The sequence below is a fragment of the Zalophus californianus genome, chromosome 9 (genome assembly GCF_009762305.2).
Source record: "Zalophus californianus isolate mZalCal1 chromosome 9, mZalCal1.pri.v2, whole genome shotgun sequence".
NCBI lineage: Eukaryota > Metazoa > Chordata > Mammalia > Carnivora > Otariidae > Zalophus > Zalophus californianus.
Window position 1 is genome coordinate 102,187,361 of NC_045603.1, and position 20,278 is coordinate 102,207,638.

The 20,278-nt window shown below is 52.2% G+C and overlaps 1 protein-coding gene across 18 annotated transcripts in view; it reads left to right on the forward strand.

Moving 5' to 3' along the window:
* Positions 1–20,278, forward strand: part of DDX11 (DEAD/H-box helicase 11) — a 51,763-nt gene that overhangs the window by 14,015 nt on the left and 17,470 nt on the right. For 6 of the 18 annotated variants that reach the window (XM_027592790.2, XM_027592798.2, XM_027592794.2 and 3 more), the window contains 20 exons: positions 4,366–4,411; positions 5,266–5,373; positions 5,594–5,681; positions 6,090–6,295; positions 7,926–8,078; positions 9,237–9,283; positions 9,620–9,699; positions 10,538–10,582; positions 10,693–10,760; positions 12,291–12,329; positions 12,560–12,671; positions 12,828–12,959; positions 13,412–13,524; positions 16,140–16,212; positions 16,572–16,675; positions 17,369–17,518; positions 17,811–18,088; positions 18,493–18,577; positions 18,903–18,981; positions 19,141–20,271. In XM_027592790.2, the coding sequence (XP_027448591.1) occupies positions 4,366–4,411; positions 5,266–5,373; positions 5,594–5,681; positions 6,090–6,295; positions 7,926–8,078; positions 9,237–9,283; positions 9,620–9,699; positions 10,538–10,582; positions 10,693–10,760; positions 12,291–12,329; positions 12,560–12,671; positions 12,828–12,959; positions 13,412–13,524; positions 16,140–16,212; positions 16,572–16,675; positions 17,369–17,518; positions 17,811–18,088; positions 18,493–18,577; positions 18,903–18,981; positions 19,141–19,466 (2,332 nt within the window). In that variant the 3' untranslated portion in view covers positions 19,467–20,271. Of the gene's footprint in view, positions 1–3,526; positions 3,784–4,365; positions 4,412–5,265; positions 5,374–5,593; positions 5,682–6,089; positions 6,296–7,925; positions 8,079–9,236; positions 9,284–9,619; positions 9,700–10,537; positions 10,583–10,692; positions 10,761–12,290; positions 12,330–12,559; positions 12,672–12,827; positions 12,960–13,411; positions 13,525–16,139; positions 16,213–16,571; positions 16,676–17,368; positions 17,519–17,810; positions 18,089–18,492; positions 18,578–18,902; positions 18,982–19,140; positions 20,272–20,278 lie in introns of those variants that run through there. The other 12 variants (XR_003519769.2, XR_003519771.2, XM_027592801.2 and 9 more) reach the window with 12 other exon arrangements.

Consider the following 20,278-nt stretch of genomic DNA (forward strand, 5'->3'; position numbering starts at 1 on the left):
ATCATATGCTACCTAATACTTTTAATTTTTGAGGAACATCCATGCTTTTTTCCAGAGTGGCCGCACCAATTTACGTTCCTGCTCACAGGGCACAGGGTTCCCTTCTCTCCACATTCTTGCCAATACTTATATATACGTATATATATATATATATATACACGTATATATATATTTAAGATTTATTTATTTGAGAGAGAGAGCATGCAAGTGCGTGTTTGTGCGCCTGTGTGCACGGGGTGGGGTGGGGAGGAGGGAGAAGCAGGCTCCCCACTGAGCAGGGAGCCCGACATGGGGCCTCCACCTCAGGATCCTGAGATCACGACCTGAGTGGAAGGATCTGAGTGGAAGGTAGCCGCTTAACCAGCTGAGCCACCTAGGCGCCCCTTGCCAACACTTATCTTTTTGATTGTAGCCATTCTAACAGGTGTGAGGTGATGGCTCATTGCAGTTTTGATTTGCATTTCCTTGGGGGATCAGTGATGTTGAGCATCTTTTCATGTACCTGTTGAGCATTTGTATGACTTTGAAAAAATGTCTGTTCAATTCCTCTGCCCATTTTTAACCGGATTATGTGCTTTTTTGCTGTTGAGTTGTAGGAGTTCCTTGCATATTTTGGTTATAAGCCCCTTATCGTCAGATAGGTGTTTTGCGAATATTTTCTCCCATTTTTTGGTTCCTGTTCCATTTTGTTGATTGTTCCTTTTGCTGTGCAAAAGCTTTTTAGTTTGTCGTAGTCCCACTTGTTTATTTTTGCTTTGCTTGTACTTTTGATGTTATTTCGAAAAAATCACTGTGAAGACCAATGTCATAAAGCTTTTTCCCTATGTTTTGTTCTAGGAGTTTTATGATTTTAGGTCTTACATTTAAGTCTTTAATCCATTTTGAGTTTTTGTGAGTGGTGTGGGGTGGGGATTGAGTTTCATTCTTTTTCATGTGACTTTTAATGTGCTTTTGAATTCAGTTTCTCCAGCACCGTATTGGAGACTGTCTTTTCCTCATTGAGTGTTCTTGGCTCCCTTGTCAAATACTACTTTACTGTATACGCATGGGCTTATTTCTGGGTTCTCTTCTGTTCCATTGGTCTTATATGTCTGTTTTGATGCCAGTACCATCCTGCTTTGATCACTCTACTGTTTTTATGCCAGTACTGTACTCTTTTGATTATCATACTGTTTAAAATCAGAACATTGATGCCGCCAGCTTTGTTGTTCTTTCTCAAGATTGCTTTGGCTATTTGGGGTCTTTTGTGGTTCCATATGATTTTTAGGATTTTTTTCTTCTATACCTGTTAAAAATATTGTTGGACTCTTGATACAGGATTGCACTGAATCTATAAATGGATTTCAGTAGAATGGACATTTTAGCAACATGAATTCTTCTGACCTGCACACATGGGACGTTCTGTCATTCGTGTCTTCTCAGGTTCTTTCATTGGTCTTGTAGTTCTGAATGTGTAAGTCTGTACCTCCTAAGTATTTTACTGTTTTTGATGCCATTGTAAATTAGACTGTTTTATTTCTTTCTCAGACAGTTCATTGTTAGTATGCAGAAATGAAATTGACTTTTGCGTGTTGATTTTGTATCCTGCAACTTCACTGAATTTGTTAGTCCTGACAGTTTTTTGGTGCTGTCTTCAGGCTTTTCCTATGTATAATCATATCACTTGATGACAACAGGTAGTTTTACTCCTTCCTTTCCCGTTTGGATGCTTTTTCTTCCTTTTTCTTGCCTGATTGGTCTTGGCTAGGACTTCCACTGTGTTGCAGAGAGGAGGTAAAAGTGAGCACCTTTGTCTTAGTCTTAGTGGAAAAGCTTTCACTGCTGAGTATGACGTTAACTGCGGGCTTGTCACGGATGGCCTTTGTTCTGTTGAGGTACGTTCTTTCTGTACTTCATACGTCAAGAGTTTTTATCGTGAACAGGTGTTGGATTTTGTCATTTGTTTTTTCTGTGTTACTGAGGTGATCATACGACTTTTATCTATCATTCTTTGATGTGTCACATTTACTGATTTGCATATGTTGAGCCATCCTTGTATTTTAGGCAGGAATCCCACTTGATCATGGGGCATGATCCTTTTAATGTGCTATTGAATTCAGTTTGTTAATATTTTGTTGAGAACATTTGCATCTATATTCATCGGGCATATATATTAGCTTGTAGTTTCCTTTCTTTGTAGTGTCATTACCTGGCTTTGGTATTAGACTGATGCTGGCCCCATAAAATGAGTTTGGCAGTGTTTCTCCTCTTCAGTTGTTTGGAAGAGTTGGAGAAGGGTTGGTATCATTTCTTTAAATATTTGGTAGAATTCGCCAGTGAAATCATCTGGCCCTGGGCTTTTCTTTGTTGGTGCTAGAGGCCTGCCCTTAAGCACAGATTTCAGGACCTGGATTAGAACCAAAACTTCCGACCCTGCCCAGGGTTGAGATGGCCAGACCTCTTTATGCATCCCGTCTCGGGGAGGTAGGAGCAGTGAGTGCTCGTAAACCCTTTGCCACCTGCCTCCAAGGTTACTTGCCCGTTCTTGTACTTCTCCTCGAGAGCCCCCCTGGGGACAAGAGAAAGAACTTGAGTGGAGTTTGTGACCATTAGAGAAACAAAGTGTTACTCAGGGCCTGGGCCTGAGCCATTAATCCTGCAGATGAACTTCTACAGCTCCCATGCCCTGGCATTTCGAGAGACAGGAGCCTCTCTTAGAACACAACCAGTTCCTTTTTTTTTTTTTAAAGCTTTTATTTATTTATTTGACAGCGAGAGCGAGAGTGAGTGAGCACAAGCGGGGGAGTGGCAGAGGGAGAGGGAGAAGCAAACTCCCCGCTGAGCAGGGAGCCCGAGGTGAGGCTCGATCCCAGGACCCTGAGATCATGACCTGAGCCGAAGACAGACGCTTAACCATCTGAGCCACCCAGGCGTCCCAGCCAGTTCTGAATATAAAATTTTTGCTCTTCATTTCTTCACACATCCAGCTTCTTATCTAGATCCTGTTGAGTTTGCTTACCTTGTATGTGATTTAAATCAAGGCCCATCAGATAAAGCGGACTGAACAATTATTTATTTATTTATTTATTTATTTTTTTAAATATTTTATTTATTTATTTGAGAGAGAGAGAGAGAGAGCATGAGAGGAGGGGGTCAGAGGGAGAAGCAGACTCCCCGCCGAGCAGGGAGCCCGATGCGGGACTCGATCCTGGGACCCCAGGATCATGACCTGAGCCGAAGGCAGTCGCTTAACCAACTGAGCCACCCAGGCGCCCCACAATTATTTATTTATTGACCAGAAAGGCAACCCTGTAAATAACTCTACTTCTGATTGCCCAAGGGAATTAGTATTTCTGCCTTAAAAAAAAAATTAATTTGCCAGGTGAACAGAAAGAATCCCAGTAATGGCCCTGTAGGGGGGAGTGTATCTGTAAACGATTTTGTGTTTTCTGGGGAGTCTAGACTAACAATGTTGACTAACCAGTCAGCCTTGTAATGCAGGCTTGACCTCCCTCCCAGTTCCTCAGTGCACGTGGGCTCTTCATTCATTGCTGGGAAGGGTAAGGTGCCAAGGAGAGAAGAGGTTTGTCTGGTTCTGGGTGACAGCATCTTTTAGTCAGTCAGTCGTGACTTCCCTCAGGAAATGTGCATGGAATTCCTGCTGTGTGCCAAGCCCTGGGGTGGGACCCCCTGGCCCTCACAGAAGCAAGACGCCCCCCGAGTCCTGCCTGTGGACATGAGTCTGGAGGGGTGGACAGACCAAGAATAAGTGATTTTGAACGAGATGGGTATTACAAAGAACAGGTGTGGGGGCCACAGCAGTGTGTTGAGGGGCCAGCTGAGCCTCTAGGGAGGTTGAGGAAGGCTGCCCAGAGGCGGCAGTGTTTATGTGGGCCTCTCAAGGTTGACAGCTAGCTAGGTAAAAGAGGAAGTGAGGGGAGAGCGCCTTCCAGGTAAAGAGAACAGCATGTCCACGGCTCTGAGGTGGTAAGAACAAAGTTCTGTGGGGAGCCGAGAGAACTCCAGTTTGCTGCTGGGCGCACAGTAAGGACAGAGTCAGACACCGAACCTCGGCTTCGGGCATACTGTGCCCCTTTCTCATTGCCTTCGTGGATGGGAATGGGAGGACGGGGTTGGTGTTAGCCTGGCACGTCTCTCTGACCAAGTGAGCAAGCGAGCGAGCCCTTGTTTCGGTGGAACTTTGTTGCCGGGATGTGTCCGTCTCCCTCTGGCTCGGCGCTCCAGCCTCAGCTGTGCTGGCCTCCAATGACGGGAACTGCATCTTGCTGGTTTAGGTCCAGGGCGAGTTGCTGGCACTCAGTAGATGCCCGGTAAGTGTGCTTTTAGTTGAGCTGAGCTGAGTTTCCGTGTCACTTTCTGTCTCAGAGTGGACCAGGATGAGGATGGCCCGGAGGAGGAACATGTAACTAAGGTGAGACATTGCGTCCTGGGGATTCTGGGATTGGGCCTGAGTCCAGGGCTCTGTGTCCCCTCCCCGGCTGCTTCTCCTGTCATCGGCAAAGAGCCTCCGGCCTCTGCCCCAGACCTCAGTGCTGAGGGGCTCACTTGGCAGGCCTACGGACCAGTGGTGTCGGTCTGTGGGGTGGGGGGGTGGGGGCAGGCCTGAGCAAGAGCACCCTGCCCTTTGGCTCCCTCTCCTCTTGTTTGTGTTTTCATGGGCACAGAGCGCTTTGAGGTATGAAGGGTTCTGAGACCTGTCACGTTTAAAAACATTTGGTTTTATTTGTGTAAGACTTCTGTTTTCTCTGCTGAAAGGTATTTCCCCCATGTCTCTTTTCCTCGTCTTGCTCTCCGCAATCTCAGGAGCATAGAGCTCAGCTCACCACCACCCCTCCCCCCCCCGCCCGCCCTACTGCGAGCCTGGCCCCCAAGGCCTTTGGGCGGTGTGTGTGGATGGCCCACCCCCGACACGCCCCCCCCGAATCTAATCTTCCCCACTTGGGAACCTCAGCACGGGGAGGCAGCCTGTCCTAAGAGGACCAAACCCTGTGAAGTGGCTGGATTCTCGGCTGAGCAGGACTGATGGCAGGAGCTCCATGTTGTGGGTGTTCTTGTAAACTTCTGGAGCTGAGGGGGAGGTGGGGACTGCCTGGGCCCTGCATTAGCTGAGATCTGCTGTGGGGCGGAGTCCCGTTGCTCTAGGTGTGTGTATTTGTGGCCACTCTCCCCAGTCCCTCAGCCTGCTAGGCCATGTATTCCTTGATATGCGGAGAACGGAGATGTTGTAGTCTCCTCTTTGAAATCCCGTGCTTCTCCTCGGAGCAGATTTACTACTGCAGTCGGACGCACTCCCAGCTGGCTCAGTTTGTGCACGAGGTACAGCGGAGCCCCTTTGGCAAGGACACCCGGCTTGTCTCCCTCGGCTCTCGGCAGGTACGCAGAGGCATTGCGTCTTGGCCTGGGTGCCGTCCTGCTCCCTCTCCTGGGCCTTCGTCTTCCTCTTCCGGGCGTGGAAGGATGGTGGATCCAGGGCAGGCCGTGCGACGGGAGGACTGGCCTCTTCTGGTTCTTGGCAGGGCTGGGCAGGCCCCGGAGGGTTGCTGTATATTGTGTAGCCATTGCTGTGGCTCTCTCTCTGTCTTCTGTCTTCTAGAATCTTTGTATAAACGAAGATGTGAAAACCCTGGGTTCTGCGCAGCTCATCAATGACCGCTGCATGGAGATGCAGAGAAGCAAACACGGTAGCCCCCAGCGCCTGGAGCTGTGCAGAGAGCCTCTGGGACGGTTGTGTAGCCTTGGGCAGTGCTGAGAAGGGGTGGGGAGCGGGCCGGAAGCGGACCAGGGACCTGGGAGATGGTGTCTTAAGCAGCAGTGAGGGCAGAGCAAGCAGCTGGGTCCTTCCTTAAGATCGTCTCCTTGGGAAAAGGCGTTTTGCTTTTTGGGTCAGTGTCTAGTCCAGAACCCTGGCTCTGAGATGTTCTTACTGGCTTTTTCTAGAGAACACAAAGTTAAATGCCAGAATGGTGAGACCATCCTAAGCAGTACCGGGAAGGGTTTATTAGACCCCACCCCATGGAATTGGGTCTTGACATTATGGACCTACTGCCGCCACGTGGACAGGGCTCATTCCTTGTGCCTTTGCCCCTCAGAGAAGAGCAGAGCTGAGGAAGAGAAGCCCAAGAGGAGAAAGCAGGAGCGCCGGGCCACCTGCCCCTTCTATGGCTACGAGCAGCTGCAGCTCCTCCGAGACCAGGTCCTGGTGGGGGTGAAGGACATTGAGCAGTTGGTGGCGCTGGGGAAGGAGGCTCGGGCCTGTCCCTATTACGGGAGCCGGTCTGCCATTCCAGCAGCCCAGGTAAAGATCCTGGAGGGTTGAGCAGTAACTCTTGGCTCTTAACTCTGGCCTCAGCCACGAGGGATTTCCTCATTCCTCTTAATTCGGGAGGATGTCCCTGGCCGTGGTTGGACTGACCAGCACACAGCACCCTGGTGACCTGTCACCCCCTCTGTCCTAGTGCGTGGTGGTGGGGGCAGCCCCTGGTCCCCTGTGGCTCTGGGTTGTAGGAACAGATGGCCTTACTGGGGACAGCACATAAGAACTGGGAAGGGGTGTGCAGTCCTAGAGAAACCAGAGTCTGGGGGCGCGGGGCAGCAGGAAGCTGAGAGGATGCAGTCAGGGTGCTGTGGAACAGAAATGTGTTTCCAAATGGCCTTTCAGACAAACCGTCCTGATGTAGGCACCTACCTGCCAGTGTGGGAGAAGACTGTCTTCTCTAGACTTGCCATGTTGAGTCTCATCTTTACACACAGAGAAAAACTGCCCATTTGACAGATCAAAAATATTGTTATTTGGTATGATTTTATTGTCTTCTTGCTATTGCTTAATTCCAGTGACTTTTGGAAATAGGGTTTCATTTGTGGAGAATTCCATATATGCAGGAAAAGATTAGGTAGGTTTTCAGAGATTCAGGGAACAACGTTAGTATTGATTTTACACAGCAGTTAAATGCTTGTTAGTATACTGCCCTGAACTGTTGCATGGGTGCTCAGAGGGAAATTCCAGAACCTTCCCAGCCCCCACCGTTGTTGCACGCCCTTCATGGGGTCTGTCTGCCACGTCTCCTGATCAGTGCCATAGATACCTGTGTGTAAATATGATAAGATGTCCTGAGATTTTTGTGATCTTAACTTTTTGAGACACTTATCACCTCATTTTTGCTTTGTAGTATCCCACTGAAAAAGCAAAGGCAGGTATTATCCATACATACACATGTGGACACAGGCCCAGAATGGCTAAATGATTTATCTGTTTTCTCACGGCAGGTGGATAATGGAGCCAGGATTAAAGCTGGGCCTTAAGTTTCCAGTTTTCTGGAGTTTCACGTTATCAGTATTCTTTTAACTGGAAAATCGTCCTCACAAGTAGCACCTAAAAATTTACAGAATGTGTTTATTTTTGTTGCCCCCGTCCTCTAGCCCTTAGCCCTCATTTGAGATAGAGTTTATCAAGTCTCTTTTGCCCACGAAGAAACTGAGGCTCAGAAAGGTTAAGTGACTTTCCCGGAGTCACACAGCTGGGAAAGTGGCAGCTCTAAGACCAGAATGCAGGGCTACCTTCTAGTACACCAGGGGTGTTCACTGTGTTTTGAGGAATCTCGGGTGCTTTGGGGGCTACCTCGGGGGTATGGATAAGGCTGAGCAGGGGTTCCACACTCCTCTCTGCTCCCCTTTCCCCACCCCCACTCTTGGTTCGGTCAGAGTCAGACCGGCTCCGGTTTTGTCTGTTTCATATTTGATGTTCCACAGAAAACTTGAGACAAGGGTCTGTTGCTAAAAGCACAGTACTGTGCTATAGCTGTCCCTGCGCACATCCTGGCTGGGAACTAAAAACTGTTCGCACCAGGCACTTAGAGTAGGTGGGGCACACCTGCCAGAGCAGGGAGCCCCCCCCACCCCACTGCTCAGGTGGCCACTCCTCTCCCCAGCTCGTGGTGCTACCCTACCAGATGCTGCTGCACGCGGCCACCCGCCAGGCTGCGGGCATCCGGCTGCAGGGCCAGGTGGTGCTCATCGATGAGGCCCACAACCTGATCGACACCCTCACGGGCATCCACAGTGCGGAGGTCAGCGGTTCCCAGGTGGGTTGGCCTGTCCTTTCTTGGGCCAGGGCCTGCCGTGGGGCAGAGGGATGTGGAGGGATGTGGATCATTTCTCTAAGCCCTGGAATTGGTCTGGCGATGGCTTGGGAGACGGTGCCCTGAGTCGAGGCAGTGGCCTCATCGGGGGGCTAACTGGCTTTCCAGCAGATTGTAGAACTAGGGGGACCCAGCTCAGGCGAGGTGGCTCATTTTCTTGCTCCTCACTGTCATAGGTCAGTCATCCTGAGTCCCTCCAGCACAGGATGCTAATACCTAGTTCTCTCTAGGCCAGAGAAGTGAAGGAAGCAGGGGTCCTCACATAGTTCGATGTTGTTAGCCTTGCTTTGAGGGATGCTCAGGGTTTCTGAGAGCCACAGTGGATTGATTGCCTCTTCTGTGCCATGCACCGTGGGCAGTATTGTGAATTTTCACACTGCCTCCGGGTGGGCTGGTGTTCCTAGTTAACACTGAGAACTCTGAGATTCAGGGGGCATTTAAGCAGTGTGCTGAAAGTCACACAGCTCATGAATGTGGAGCTGGGACTTGACCACTGGTTTCTGACCCTGAGGCCCACATGGCATCCCACAACTTTTTTTTAAAGATTTTATTTTAGAGAGAGAGTGCGTGTGTGCGTGCATGAGGAGGGGGAGGGGCAGAGGGAGAAGGAGAAGCAGACTCCCCGCTGAGCAGGGAGCCTGATGTGGGGCTCCATCCCAGGACCCTGGGATCATGACCTGAGCTGAAGGCAGACACTTAACTGACTGAGCCACCCAGGTGCCCCCCACCACTTCTACTGCCTGTGTTGACCTTAGGCCAGGGTGTAATGGCTACCTTGAACCACCTCTGTGCTCAGTGGAAAACACATCTTTGCCCAACGCAGTAGAAATTAGTAGGGAGATTCATTACCTGAGAGATTGAGCTTCTTGCTTTTTTCCCTGACCCAAGAGGATACGGCAGCAGACCCCCCCGCCTTCCTTCACCTCTCAGCTCCCAGTGCCCTCAAGGCCTTTTGTCTGTACCCAGGCCTACTCTCTTTACCTGCTTCCCATGTGGCCTGGCTGGAATTTTCTAGGCATAATCTCAGATATCATTCGCACAGCTCTCGGCTGCTTGCCCAGAGCCTGGGCTTCTCTCACGCCCATTCTCTGTTCTCTCCAGCTCTGCCAGGCCCATTCCCAGTTGCTCCAGTATATGGAACGATATGGGTAAGACGCTGCCTCCTGAAGGGGAGGGGAAAACCCTGCTCGGTTTCTGAAAGCCCTGGGGTCTCCATCTCTGGCCCAGGCCCAGCGCCAGGGAGGCCAGCGGGTTATTCCCCTCCTGTTCATCGTGGTGTGTACCCCACACGGGCCGAGGATGCTCAGGACGCAACAGCTGGCTAGGGGGGCCTTGGGCCACGGCAAGCCTTCTTTTCTGGGGGCATATTTATCGCTCGTGGCCTGCTTTGAAAGACACTAGACAGAAAGGCATCGGCTTGAGGCACTTGGAAGGGAAGTTGCTTGTGGAGTACTACCACTTGATGTCCGTTGGTGTCTCCTCAGGAAGCGTCTGAAGGCCAAGAACTTGATGTACATCAAACAGATCCTGTATCTGTTGGAGAAGTTTGTGACTGTGTTGGGTGGTAAGGAGCACCATGCCCACCCTAACCCCTGGCCTGCTAAGCTTGCTGTGGTCCATTCTCTGGATGCCAGTCAGGACACCTGGGTTTTCTGCATCCTCAAGAATTGTCTTGGCCACTGATGGGGAAGATTCTTATTTCTTATAAGCTTATAGCTTAGCTGAATTGTCTGACCTTAGATCCTTTTTTAGATTCCTGGTTTATTTCTCCTTGTTCTGAGTCCTTTTTATTTTGCCAGACCCTACTCCCCAGGTAGTAATAACAGCGTAGTGTAACAGGACTGTGTGGAGTCACTTTGGAGTGCGCCTCTGAGGAGAGCAGCCCGCTCACCCTCGTTGACAGATGAGTAAACTAGAGCTCAGAGCAGGGATGTGACCTGCCTCTGCTTCATGAACCTAGTAGGGGGGACTCCTGTGGCTCTGAGTTCCACAGTTCTCTGTCACCTACCCTTTCCTTTGCTGCATGGCTGTCCACCTGAAGGCTTACATACATGCTGAAGTTCAGGAAGCCAGGGGAGCATCTTGCAGGAGGGATTTTGTCGAATGCTGGTGCTTTTCCCTTCCATCTCTCCTTTGTGGCTGCATAAAGTAGGGTGGTCACTCGGTCCCAGCCTCCTTGGAGGAGGTGTGAAAAGAATGAAATCCACAAGTCTTTGGGCCCCATGTGCAAACGTGGGTCAGATTTTGAGGCTCCCCTCAGTGGGTTTTTTGGGTACTTATAAAAGGCAAAAAAAATCCGTTCAAATATGAATGCTCTTATTTGAGGAGTACAGTGTTCAGTGTGAGAAGCGGGGGGGTGGGTCAGAGAGTCACCATCCTGACCTGCTTGAACTCTGTTTTAGGGAACACGAAGCAAAATCCCAACACACAGAGCCTTTCGCAGACAGGTAAGAGGACTGCCTCCAGAGGCCCGGAGCTGCTCTGAGCCGGTTCTGAGCTCACCTCGGGGACCGTGGTCTTCAGAGTAAGGATTCCAGGGCCCTTTGTTTACCCCTAGGGACAGAGCTGAAGACCATTAATGACTTCCTCTTTGAGAGCCAGATCGACAACATCAACCTGTTCAAGGTAGAGATTTTCACCGTTTTGTGTCCGCACATCCAGTTTTCTTATCTTTATTACCACCTGTGAGCAGAACACTGTGTGAAGACGGAGGAATAGAAAGTAAATTTCTTCTGTCCTTAAGCAGTCTAGAAGTCTGAGGATCTACAGCATACATGTTCTAATTATTTAACCCTTAAAGCATTGCATCAGCAAGAAAAAAACAATCTTCAATCCAGGGTTGAAGGGTCCTAGGGATTGGTGAGAAAAGGTTCCTTTCATTGTCCCAAATAGGCAGAAATAGAAATTCCCAGGTCTTTTGCCTTGTTCCATCTTTCTTCCGGCATAGTCTTTGCCCTGGGCTTCTACTCCGAGTAGGAGGTTAACTTCAGGAGCATGATCCTGCTGTTGGGCTGAGGTGGCTGAGAACTCCCTCGCCTCCTCCCACTCCAGCCTTGAGCTTGAGTGCAGCCTCCCGTGGTAGCTCGCTCCGGGCTCGCTGTGCAGGGTACCGCCACCTTCGCTCAACTCACGACTCAGGGATTCTAAATTACTAATAATACAGAGCGCTTACTGCGTTCAAGGCAACGCACCGGGTTCTGGGACTCCAGGGTAGGATGTACCATCACTGTTCAAAAGCAGAGGGACCCAAGGGTGGGAGAGGTTACCCCAGGAGGGACAGGCACAGGCCGCACACAAGTGAGCAGTCGGTGCCTGGCGTGTGAGCCCCCCCCCCCCCCGTCTGGACTCCTGACCCTGCTCGCTCTCCCTCCTGCCTTCCCATTTGTCTTCACACCCCCCCAACTTACCCATTTTGGTCCTGTCACTGCCATGACCCCATCAGACAGGCTGGCAATCTGAGGCCTTTTTGATTCCTTTCTTCTCCCCTTGGGTCCCACATCCAAACAGTTGCCGGGCCCCAGAGCCGGAAATAGCTCTTGAACTTCCGCGGCCTTTCCATTCCCACCGGCTGCTACGTCAGGACAGGCACTTTTCCTCTTGCCTTCTCCCTGCTCTCCCTGATTTCACTCCCTCTACCTTCTGATGTCTTTCCTACACTATAGTGTAGTGGAGCTCCACTGAAAGGTCACGCTCTCTTTCGAAATCTTCCAAGGCTTCAACGCCCTGTCTCCCTCCCAGGCTGCGCGTAGTGTACGCACCCGACGTCCCCGAACAAGCCCCAGGCTGTACCTCTTTCGTGCCTTTGCTCCGAGAGGTTTTTTTTAACTCTTGATCTTTCAAGGTTCAGCTTAGGTGCTGTCACATTGAAGGAGAACGGAGGGGACCTGTCACCAGTACCTTTAGAGAGGGTCGGAGCCGTGCACACGTTTGTGAGGGGACCACACGCATGAGGCTTGCTCTCGTGGGAGAGCACCGCGTTGTGTGTGGGGGCGGCAGGAGAGGCATGACCTCAGCAGGGTGACACGCCTGGCCACGAGGAGGCTGTGGGCTCCTCAGGAGGTGGCAGGGAGTCCTGCTCCCTGGGGTTCGGGAAGGTGGCAGTTTCTGTCTTCCAGCTAGTTGTTGCTGGTGCCTGCAGCGGGTTTGCTTTCGCAGGTGCAGCGCTACTGTGAGAGGAGCATGGTCAGCAGGAAGGTGCGCCCTCCCCTTCCCGGCTCTGGCCGGGCTCCGCGGCGCCCCAGTGCTGCCCCCGGCCTTTCAGACACTCAGGTCACCTCTGCTCCCTTCTCCTTCCTATAGCGCTGCTTGCTGGGGGCAGGGGGTGGGGAGTTGCGGGCTATATGGGGTGTGGCAAAACCTCCCTCCAGCTGGGGCTCCCACTGCTGCACCCTCATTCCTCCCTGCGCTCTCTTACCCCGTCCCAGCTCTTCGGCTTCACAGAAAGGTACGGCACAGTCCTCGCACCCTCCAGGGAGCAGCCCAAACTGGCTGGGTTCCAGCACTTCCTGCAGAGCCTGCAGCCCACAGTGACCCAGAGTGAGTCAGAAGGCTGGAGACTGCACAGCAGGCGGGGGACGGGAATGTCCGCGCCTCACGCCTGGACTCCACTCCCTGGGAGAATGGCTTTAGCCTCGCTGCAGGGGGCCCTGCCGCCTCTGTGGTCCCAGAGCCTCTTCTCTCTGCTCTCTGCAGCCTCTGTGACCCCTGTGGAGGAGGGCGAGGCCAGGGTGCCACGGCTGGCTTCCCCACTGATGCACATCGAATCCTTCCTAGCAGCCCTCACCACTGCCAACCAGGATGGCAGGGTCATCCTGAGCCGCCAAGGTAATCCGAAGGAGGAGCCGGCATGGAGCTGCAGAACCAGAGCGTGAAAAGACTGGATCAGGAAACAGGGTGGTGATGACTGGTCCCTGTGGCCTGGTGGGGTGGTGGTGGTGGAAGTGTGAGGAGGGGTGTGAGGCAGTAGCACGGTGGGGCGTCTTGGGTCAGGCTGCAAGAGGTGGGTAGGTGGGTTTTGGTTTGAGTCTTGATTTCATGACCTCCGAGCTGTGTTTCTTTATCTCTCTGAAGATAAACGTGCAAAGGGAGGGGATAGTGCTGTCTCCCTTAGGGTTGTCCTGGAGATTAAGTGGGATCTAATCAAAAAGGAAAGTGGTATCTTTCGTGGCTCCTATGTAGACACAGCTGAGCTCCCCTCTGCCTCAGACTCATGGAAGTCTTTGTTGGGCCTGCAGCCCGCCTCCTGCCCCATGGAGCTGTCTCTGTCTTTTTTTCAGGAAGCCTTAGTCAGAGTAGCCTCAAATTCTTGCTCCTGAATCCAGCTGTGCACTTTGCCCAGGTGGTGAAGGAATGCCGGGCCGTGGTCATCGCAGGGGGCACCATGCAACCGGTAAGGGGACCAGAGCCAGCCTCCTGTACCCCAGGTGCTGGGACGGGACAGTGACAGGGGAAAGATGCACCGTCAGGCCTCTTCCCGTCCAGTGGGCCCCCAGACCGGAAAGGGGTCAGCTTGAGCAGGCTGAGCAGTGTCCACTGGGTGGCATCGCTGTACTGTCTCATGCCTGGGCCTTTAGCCCTGGGTGAGGGGCGGGCGAGGGTGGGGGCAAGGGCACTGCTGCTGATTTGGTGCTTCTGGAGCCACAGGACCACACTTCTCCCAAAGACAGCTGTTCTGGAATTGCAGGCCCTCATTCGGTGCCTTAGCACCGTTCCTTTCTTAGACCCACCATAGATGCCACCTTCCCTCTCTTATAAATTCATAGACACACACACGTACATAGGAAAGTATTATGCTTTCATTGTAGAAAGCAGAGCCCAACAAAAGGAAAAAACAGATCATAATTCCACCAGCAAAAGATTTATTTTAGTGTATGTCGTTACGGTCTTTGTGTGCATAAGTTTTACAAATCTACATACATATTTTAAAAACAAAAATCTATCTCTACATGCTGTTGCTACGATTTGGTTTTTTCACTCAGCAACAAAATGCCGTAAACATTTTTCAGGAAGTACATACGCATTTGTTCTACCATGCTCTGGCTCTACTACATGAACATACTCTATTTTGTAGAACTACTCTTCTTGTGTTAGGTATTCAGGTGATTTCCAGTTTTTCTCTGTTTTGAGCAACACGGGCACATAGAACCATGTCTGCGCACAGTGGTCCTGTCCTCAAGGTACGCCTGGCACAGGACTGAGCCCGTGGAAGGCTCCTCGGTGCTCATGCACTCTGGTCCCTCTCCTCAGCTGCTAGAACCATCCCTGTTGCTTTATTTTCCATTTTTCTTTCTTTTGTATAGCCTTGTAGATTTTTGTTCACACATTAAAATCATTTCTAGTCATTGCTGCTTTTGATGCTCAGGTGTCTCAGACTCAGCCCCTTAGAGCTCCCACATGCTGCCCTTGGTCCTTGACGAGGCCCCATGAGCCTTGGGATGCTTTCTTGCTTTTTGGAATGACAGAATGCAGAATGTCCCAGGTCATTTTATACTTTCTTTGCCCCAGAGCTGGAATCCTTCATTTCTCCAAGATAACCTGACTTCTTTATTTGGGAGTTGGTGTGTGGAAACCAACATCTTGGTTCTGGGTGTTTGTCCTGCCCCTGGATTGTAATTGCCTTTAGGCCTTCTGTAGACAGACCAGGGAGAATGGTTTTAAGAAATCATGAGTCCATATTGATATTTCTAAATGAAAATCAGTGAATTTATTTGACCTTACACTGTATCTATTTTCTCTTGAGCTGAACGTTTCTTATTACATTTGCTCTATCTGATTACTTATTTGCTCTATCCCACAGCATACTTCAAATACTTTCATATACTACCAGTATTATTCTAACAGTAAACTACTGATTGAAATTTCATTTCTTTGCATTTATTTTTTGCCCTGAGAGTATATCCTACTAAGGATGTATGGTCACTAAGGATATGAAGTCACTTGAAGTCAGGCTTTTCTTTGTGTGCTTCTCTTGTGAATGTGACAGACAGGCTTTCTTGTTGCCATCTGTTTTCAGTTTTAGAGTTTGCTTTTTTATTTCTGACTTAATTTTGTTTTTAAAATATGTAAACACGTATATGGTTCAGAAGTCGAAACCATCTGGAAAGATGCCTTCAGAAAGTCCCACTTCCGTCCATCTCCAAGCTGCTCCCCGTGCCCAGAGGCAATCATTTTTAAGACTGCTGGTCTTTCCTTGCACAGTTTCGTTGTATTTTTCTGTAAAACTAAGCAAATATATGTACTTTTCTCCTTTGTTTGTTCCTTACATCAGAGGCCGCGGTGCCATGGTCGGGAGGGTGCGGCAAGCACAATCACCGGGTCCTCCTGAAGGGCGGTCGTGCGCTCACAGGTTGCTGCGCAGGAGTGTCCCTGTGCGTGGGCTGGCTTGTGAAGCTGTATCTTCAGGGGGCACTCCTGGGTAGGCGGAACTGCCAGGCTAAAAAGTCATACGTCCAACTTATTAACTGTTGTCCAGTTCCCCTCCAGCTGGAGTTCTGTCTCCCACCAGCAGTGTGTGAGCACCTGTTTCTCCCCGGGGGAGGGGGGGGGGTGTCACACTTTTGGATTTTTGCCAATTCAGTAGGTGAAAACCCTGGAGTGCTTTAAAATTACAAACGCGTATGTCTTCCCCCGCAGAGGTTCTTCTCCGGAGAGTAGTTGAGGCTGGGCCTGGGCGTGTGGGTTTTGTCTTGAATTCCCACAGGTGATCTTGTTGCGTAGCCAGGGGTGAGAAGCACTTTGCCTAGTTTACCAGATTTCCTTTGCTATTCCCACAGTCTCGCTGAGACTGTCCAACACTGGGTATTTCTTTTTGCCAATTTATCTGCCTTACCTTTTACCTCTTTCTCTCTATTTTTATGCACTTAACCGCCTCCCAGCCCAAACTTTTGTCTCCCCCCCGACGTGTGGCTCGCTCTCCCTCCCTCCCTGCCAAGGCCCCCCTGCCTGCTCAGGCCTGTAGCCCCCAGCCCCCTGGGGGATCACAGAGCCCTGCCTTGTGGTCTGCAGGTGTCTGACTTTCGGGAGCAGCTGCTGGCCTGTGCTGGGGTGGAAGCTGAGCGAGTGGTGGAGTTTTCCTGTGGTGAGAATCCTTGTCCAGGGTGGAATGGGCCACGCGTCGCACTCCGGCCCCTTGTTGTCCCAGTTTGACCCTGTGCTCTTTTATCAGGCCCAAGGGGCTGAGGAGACCAGAAAGTGGGGGAGCTCCATGCTTTGTCAGCTCTCGCGTGAGCTCACTTGTCTCTGTGCTCCCGCACCGTGTCCTTGGCCTCCGTGGAGAGGTCTGAGTACGGCCCACGTGTGCTGTGGAAGCAGGCGGGTGGGCGAAAGTGGGAATTGCTCTTCCTGGCATGGAAGACAGGGTTGGGGAATGCTCTTTCTGGACCCTGCCTTACAGAATCGTCAGCACTTTGCTTTCAGCCCCTCCCCCGGTCTCTGCAGGTCACGTGATCCCTCCAGACAATATCTTACCCCTTGTCATCTGCAGTGGGCCCTCCAGCCAGCAGCTGGAGTTCACGTACCAGAAGAGAGAGCTGCCGCAGATGGTTAGTGCCAGCCTGCTCGCCTTACCACAGCCTTTGCTGCGGCAGGAGAGCCGTTTTGGGGGTGATGGGCACCCTGGCCGGTGCTTAGTGTTCAGGTCTTGGGGAGATGAGCACTGGGGTCTTCCACCACGGAGCCGGCAGAGGCTGGAGAGTGTCCATCCGGATGCTCCTCGGGAGGTCTGAGCTTCCCCCTCTTCTCACCCCTTAAGACTGTTAAATACGTTTTCTTAGAACCTCGAGGCATCCTTTCAGGATGAACCTGATGAGAAAGCTGCTTGTTTCCTTTGGTTCTCTTGGCCATTTGGTTATATCGGTCCCTGCCCTGGGCAGGGATGCGGGGCTTGGGGGCCTGTCGCGAGAGGCGCACCTGGGATTTTCAGTGTCTGATTTGTTGTAGATGGTGCTTAGTCCCCAGTGGCCCACTAGGCATTGGGCGTTGTAGCAGGGAGGCCTCGGCAGCACGCCAGCAACAAGTTTTAGCTCTGGTGCGCTAGCATCATGATGTGTGTGGTAGGGAGGGGGGCACCTTCCCATCTCTGATCCCTACCCGGGGGGCACTCCCAGCCACAGGTCTCCCCCATGACTGCAGTCACCCTTGGATCTCTATACTTGGTTTTGAGTCCCAAAGTCAGGAAGCACTGTTTGGATATGGCCTCTGGAATGGCTCCAGGGAGGGCTCTCTGTCTTCCTTAGATGGATGAGACTGGTCGCATTCTCTGTAACCTGTGCACTGTGGTCCCTGGAGGGGTGGTCTGTTTCTTCCCCTCCTATGAGTACCAACGCCAGGTCTATGCCCACTGGGATAAGAGTGGTCTGCTGGCCCGGCTGGCTGTCAAGAAAAAGGTGAGTGACTGCTCAGCTGGAACTCCCACTTGTGAGGACAGTGGCACCCAGAGTTCCTGCTGGGATTTCTCATGCATGTCAGACCAGAAGGTTAGGCCTCGTGTCTGGGCCTCTGTTAGTTCCTTACCCCCACCACTTGTAACCCCTGATCACCTTTGGAGAATTTCCATAGATCCTCTTACTCTGGGGGCTTCTCCAGTTTCCAACGTGGAAAACATAAAGGCCAAGAGCGGAGCTGGGACCCACGCATTCTGAAACCCTTTTCTGGGAGACATTGTCTTTTTTCCTTCAGATATTTCAGGAACCCAAGAGAGCAAACCAGGTGGAGCAGGTGCTGATGGAGTATTCCAGGTGCATTAAGGTGAGAAATAACTCTGAGGCCTCGGGTCCAGAGAACAGGGGGCAGCTGCCAGTATCTTGCGTGGCATCCAAGCTTTGGCTCCACAACCTGGGCTGGTATTTCCCACAGTGCTGTGGCCAGGCGGGAGGCACGGTGACAGGTGCTCTGCTCCTCTCTGTGGTTGGAGGAAAGATGAGTGAAGGTATTAACTTCTCTGACAACCTCGGCCGGTGAGTTGTGGGCTTCTCATCTCCCAGGCTCCGCTTTTCATCACCCCTCCACAAAACAGCTGATGCTGTCAGAGTCTGCACCCCCGGCTGACTGCTTGGGTCACTCAGCTGTGTGGGGAGGTAGCTTTGGCCCTCTGGCCAAAGGTTCCAGGTGGAAATTAGAGCGTAATCTTGTCAGGACTCCATTCATGTGGCCTGCACTGGGTCTCTCGACTGAGCACACCTACTCCAGGTGGGGAGGGGGAGGCGGGGACTGCAAGCACAACTTGAGGGGGCTGAAGGAGCGCTGGATGTAGCTGTTGATGACGTGAGGGTGAGGCCTGGGTCCTTCGTCCTGGCTCTTGGCAAACGCGCTGGGGGCCTGACCGCCCACATACCATGGGCTTGTGTTCCCTCCGCCGTAGGTGTGTGGTCATGGTAGGCATGCCCTACCCCAACATCAAGTCTCCAGAGCTGCAAGAGAAGATGGCCTACCTGGATCAGACCCTAGTGAGTACCTCCAGTGTCCAGAGAGTGGGAGGCGGCGGCCAGGGAGAAGCTGCTGTCGCCTCGGGGGCTGCGGTAACAGGGCCGCACCACTGTGGCCTGCCCACTGCCCCGATGCGTGCCAGTGTTTCCCGTCTGCTCCAGGGGATGGGACGCGCCCCCTTACCCTCTGGAGCCGCTCTGCGGTCTCTGTTAGAGCCGCTGCTGGCCTTGTGCCCGCCACACCTGCCCTTGCTCCCATGCTGAGCGGTGCCATTTTCTCAGAACACTGAATTGGGGGCCGGGAGGGCAAGAAACGCTAACAGGTGCTCTGCTCTGCCCTCCCCAGCCCAGAGGCCCGGGTCAGCCACCACCAGGGAAGGCTTTGGTGGAGAACCTGTGTATGAAGGCTGTCAACCAATCTATAGGTAGGCCTGGGACTGCTCCTGGCTCTTGGGATGCATGGCTGGAGAATGGGGTGACAGGAAGGAGGGGTTTTCCTTGTCTTTCCGAGGAAGGAGGGGGCACAACGGAAATGTACTGTGGGGGAGGCTGGTTTAAGAGCCCCAACCTCTGACCCCATCTAGGCAGGGCCATCAGGCACCAGAAGGATTTTGCCAGCATAGTGCTTCTGGATCAGCGGTATGCCCGCCCACCTATCCTGGGCAAGCTGCCAGCCTGGATCCGAGACCGTGTGGAGGTCAAAGCCACCTTCGGTCCTGCCTTTGCTGCTATGAGGAAGGTCGGTCCTGCCTTTTCCTCCCCAACCCCCCGGGAGCTCCCCACCCCCGAGGTCTCATGCCTCACTGCTTTCCCCTGTCGCCTCAGTTTCATCGTGAGAAGTCTGTCCCTTCCTGATGGACGGCCCACCATTGCCTGGGTGCCAGGCTCTTCCTTCCCGCTGCCCACTTGAAAGGTTTGTCTTGGGCCTGCTCTGCGGGGATCCAGCCTAAGAAGGTGAAACCCAGGTGGAGACCAGACCAGCCCCTTTCTGGAGTCAGAGGGCTGCCAGGACCAGGGACAGGTGGAAAAACCAGTAGGAGAACATTAGGTTGATCCTGAAGAAATGGTGGGTCGTGGCCATCCTGGGACCCATCCCGGGGCAGTTCCGCTCCCGGAATTGAATGTTTGCTCACATTCAGCACGGCCCAGAGTCCAGCTCCCCGGCCAGCCTTCTACCGCGGCAGCTCTGTCCTTCCCTCAGTGTCCGCGCACTCACGCGTGAGGTGGAACATGCCCTCCAGTCTTTCAGGCTAGTTTGCTGTTCTAGACCTTCGCCTTCTCTTCAAAACTAAGAACGTTCCCTGTTTTCCAGCCCCCTGGTGCCCATAGGGCCTGGCTCCACGTCCTCCTCCAAGGCAGTGGCACCTCCTTCCCACTCAGCCACTTGAGCAAACTTCAAGACACCTCCTCCCCTGACTTCAGCAATGATGCCAAGGGCCATTAGGCTCCCAGCAGGACTATTTTTAGAGACCCCGTGTCTGTCACGGAGACATTTTTCCCTGTGTGAAAATCTCCCTCTCTCCATCTGCAACAGCCACCCCTACTGACTGCACCTCTCTGCTCTCCCTGACCCAGAGGAAGGGGCCGTGGTCCACTCGGTGCTCTGCCCCACCACTGGAGCCCAGGCGGAGCGGGAGGACCGGTGTCGGCTTGGAGGAGACGCTTGCTCTCTGCACAGCTAGGCTTCCTTAGTTAAAAGTGGTTCTTGCGTGATACTGCTGG